The 3,951-nt window shown below is 34.8% G+C and overlaps 1 protein-coding gene across 1 annotated transcript; it reads right to left on the bottom strand.

The window, feature by feature from the left end:
* Positions 1–730: 730 nt before the first annotated feature.
* On the bottom strand, positions 731–3,691 carry LOC127787502 (uncharacterized). The gene is made up of 4 exons (XM_052315563.1): positions 3,346–3,691; positions 2,522–3,204; positions 1,844–2,437; positions 731–868 (listed from the first exon to the last, which is right to left on the bottom strand). The coding sequence occupies exons 1-4, from the start codon at positions 3,689–3,691 to the stop codon at positions 731–733; spliced, it is 1,761 nt and encodes a 586-aa protein (XP_052171523.1).
* Between the last annotated feature and the right edge of the window lie 260 nt (positions 3,692–3,951).

Genomic DNA, 3,951 nt, shown 5'->3' with positions numbered 1-3,951 from the left:
TAGGAGATGGAATGTATGGATTGACTTGTATACTCAGAAGATTAAGTGGTTGTTTTGTATAAGATATTATTAATTTAAGGGTAAATTACATGAAACCCCTTGCACTTAGGATTATGTGTAACTTACCCTGTTGTGCTTTTGATTGCATTAAAAACCCTCCTTACACTTTCAAAATGTTGCAATCAGCCAAAATTTGTTGTTATTTTACATAATTTTGTATAATAATCTACATATAAAATACATAATTCTACATACATAATTTCAATATATCAAAAAAATATAAAATTTTGCATTAATTAATAGTAAATTTCACAAAATTATGTAAAATAGCAACAAATTGTGGCTGATTGCAATATTTTGAAAGTGTATGAGTTTTTTTGATACAATCGAAAGCACAGGGGATAAGTTACACATGACTCTAAGTGTAAAGGAGTTTCATATAATTTACCCTTAATTTAATCAAATATGTAAGTCATATATTAGCAAATTAAACTTGCTTTACATAACATTTTTAATTTGGCAAACAGAAAAACCTAAAGAGTCTTCTAACAATATAACTCAAGTTAGAGTCTTATATAAAAAGAGATATTATTTTTTCTCAATACTTTTTTATTTTTTGATATTTTTTTGTATATTTTTAAGACAAAAACAAAAAAAAAATAATTACTAACAAGTTTCTCTTAATTTTTTGAACAATTTTTTTTTTCTTAAAAGTACAATACATTAAGCATTAGAGGCGTTGATGGCGGCGCAAGTGAACAGCAAAGGAGGCTTCGGCACCAGCTGCAATAACAGCGAACATAAGTGCTAATGGTGGTGACGACGCGGTTGTAATGGTTGCGAACGGCGACGAAGGAGTTGATGGTGGCTGCAACAAAGGTGAATGGCGACTAGAAACATTGATGGAGGCGAAAGCGGACGGTGATGGAGGCAGTTGCGTCGGAGGTGATCAATAGCAGCTGCAATGGTGACGAACAGCGACCAGAAAGAGTCTGCAGGCATTGGCAAGAACGAGGAAAGTAAGAGATGGGAAGGAGAAAAGGTTTTATGGGAGTTTGAGTTGTGACACTTGATCCGTTTTGATTGGCAGTTATTGCACAATCAGCATGCAATTTTAACTTTTTATCACATCAGCATCACATCATCCACCCCGACGAGAGGCTCGTTTAAAAATCTTAAATATGATCACATTATAAAATATTTCAAACTTCAGTGATTATAAAATAAAGAATTAAAGAAAAGTGACAAAATAAAAAAGAAACCAAAATTGAGTAACCTTTGGTGTGACCCGTATATCAAGAATATTCTTCTCCCAAAGAACTCTGCGTGGCAGTTGGAGGGGATCTACGATGAGTAGGCGATGACACTTGGATTGATCGTCGATGTTGGTGGCACTTTTACTTTTATAGTAAACTAGTTTCACACCCGTGCATTGCACGAGCATAAAATATTGAAAAAATAAATTTTAATTGAAAAATATTATAATAAGAGTAATATGAGCTAATTCAAATGTAATATGAATAAATTGACATATAAAGTATTGTTACGATTTTTGGAACACTTCTTTATACACGACGTTTGTTGTCGAATTAATTTATTTTTTTTCACCGTCACATATGAGAATTTTCAATCCTTGTCGACTTGTAACTATAGAAAGTGCAACGTAAAGTTGACTGTGGGCAAACACTGGCCTTCTCAAGTACAGTCCAACGTGTGACAGTGACTAACCTTGACTCTTGTTTATGGTCATGTCGTAAGAAACAATCAGTGAAAATTGTCTTCTCTAAAATTTAAAAGGTAACCGCACATCTGAAAGAGTTAATGACATACGTGAGATAAAAACCTTGTCACCTGCATTACCACCTGACAACATCTTTGCCTCTAAAGCATGGCATCCAAGTTTCGTGATGACCAATCTTGTACCATTGCAAAGTCTTAAAGCATGATCAATATTTCTCATAAGCATAACAGGGACACCAATGTTAAGCTTCAATTCATGATTAGGCACCCCGGAACATCTTATTCCATTTAAAAATTTGGTTGAATGAATTTTTGCAAATAAACCAAATACTCTTTCAGTGTGGCACATTGTGTCTGAGCTAAGATATATCCTCTCTTCACACGGATTTTTGGAAATCATGAAATCATTTATATCTTGGACATCATCGAGTGTGGGTGCTAGAATGGCTCTTCTTTGCATATAGGATGCATCACAAACATTTTCTAAAAAAGACGGGCATGTACTCTCAACTATAGACTGAATTGTATCATCCGATGCACCAACCAAAACATCACGTGGAATATCGAAGATCATTTTTCCATCATTTTCCCGACCAATTTTCCCATCTCCAATATTGCAAAGCCAGTCAGAGAAATCTTTTAGTTCGTGCACATCATGACAGTTGCCAGAACTCTGAAGTCTCATGTTTTTTGTCAACTTCAAAATCACACAATGTGTTCATAAGTACGATAAATTGATAGTGGCATGAACAACATCTTGTCTGCTACCTTTTGGAGTAACAGGCAAAATCTGACGAAAATCACCATCGAACACAATTGTTTTTCCTCCAAAAGGTTTATCATTGCTACCATTAATGGCAAACCTTAACACATCTCTCATGGTTTTGTCCAAGGCTTCAAAGCAATATCTGTGCATCATAAGAGCCTCGTCCCAGATTATTAGCTTCGTTTTTGCTATCAATTCTGCTAGTGGACTCCCCTGTCTAATATTACACGTGGAGTCTTCAATGGGGTTTAGGGGAATGGAAAATCTAGAATGAGTTGTACGACCCCCTAGTAATAAAAGTGACGCAATACCACTTGATGCAACATTCAACACAATATTTCCTTTCGATCGAATTCCAGCAGAGAGTGTTTTCCATATAAAGGTCTTCCCAATTCCTCCAAAACCGTTTAAAAAGAACACACCTCCTTCATTACCATCCACAACATGCATTATTCTGTCATAAGCATATCTCTGCTCATCAGTCAACTGGTTGACATAATTTTTATGATCTTCTGTTAATTTTTTCCTATCGTATGATAGCTCATCATATATAAGCCTATTTCCAAACACCAATTCATCAACATCGTCAAGAAATGGCATTCCATCAAACTCACGGAGACTCTTACCCTTTCCTTGTAATATATTTTCAATTTCCAACAAAGCATAACTTTGAATTTCATTATCTATCAACTGAAGATCTGTTTATAAAATGATATAAAAAAAAAGGGTATCAAAACAAATTTTAATCAAAGGCACTCAACGTTATGCTTTTAATAATGAAAATATTTTTTAAAAAATGAGTATAATTTATTACTATATTCATTTAATATAAAAATTACCTGCATGACCCAGGACACTACGATGCCTATAGAGTATGTCGTCTGACAAGTACTGCCAACACTTACTCCAAACATACTCAGGTCGAGACAACGAATCTAATGTCAACAATGTTGCGAAAAGGTTTCTAAGAGAATGTGTTGTCCCCCACTGACTTGCTTCCACTATGCCATCTATATACTCTTTGTCATCATTTAATAATCCCAAAGCATAACATGCATCCCTGAATGAACTATATACCACACCATTGATAGTCTTGATATCATCATATGTTGTAGTGTCATAAACAATATTCAACAAAGTTCTCAAGTAATAGAGTTCTCCGGTACCAGGTGCAACATAGAGCATTCGCCCTATTCAAAAGCCTTTTTTCCTTGGTTGCCACTCTCTGCTACTACTATTCTAAATAAACTTTCTTAAAAACTCAACGTATGTAAGTTCCCTGGCCCATTCGTACTTTTTGTTTGCTTCCATCCATTCGGTGAACATACTGTGTCTAACAGTTGGACTATTCATAACATTTTGAATTGGGTCATAATCTGAAAATACAACACTATGTTGATCAGGGAGATGAAAAGACAGATGCTCAACTAGAGGATCCTTGAAAT

The sequence above is a fragment of the Diospyros lotus genome, chromosome 12 (genome assembly GCF_014633365.1).
Source record: "Diospyros lotus cultivar Yz01 chromosome 12, ASM1463336v1, whole genome shotgun sequence".
NCBI lineage: Eukaryota > Viridiplantae > Streptophyta > Magnoliopsida > Ericales > Ebenaceae > Diospyros > Diospyros lotus.
This window is presented reverse-complemented; position numbering and strand designations above follow the sequence as displayed.

Coding starts and splice junctions, on each gene's coding strand:
- LOC127787502 (XM_052315563.1), bottom strand. CDS start 3,691: ATGCTCTATGTTGCACCTGGTACCGGAGAACTCTATTACTTGAGAACT. Junction 3,205..3,345: donor TAGTGTCCTGGGTCATGCAG/GTAATTTTTATA, acceptor TTTTATAAACAG/ATCTTCAGTTGATAGATAAT. Junction 2,438..2,521: donor ATTTTCGTCAGATTTTGCCT/GTTACTCCAAAA, acceptor GTGATTTTGAAG/TTGACAAAAAACATGAGACT.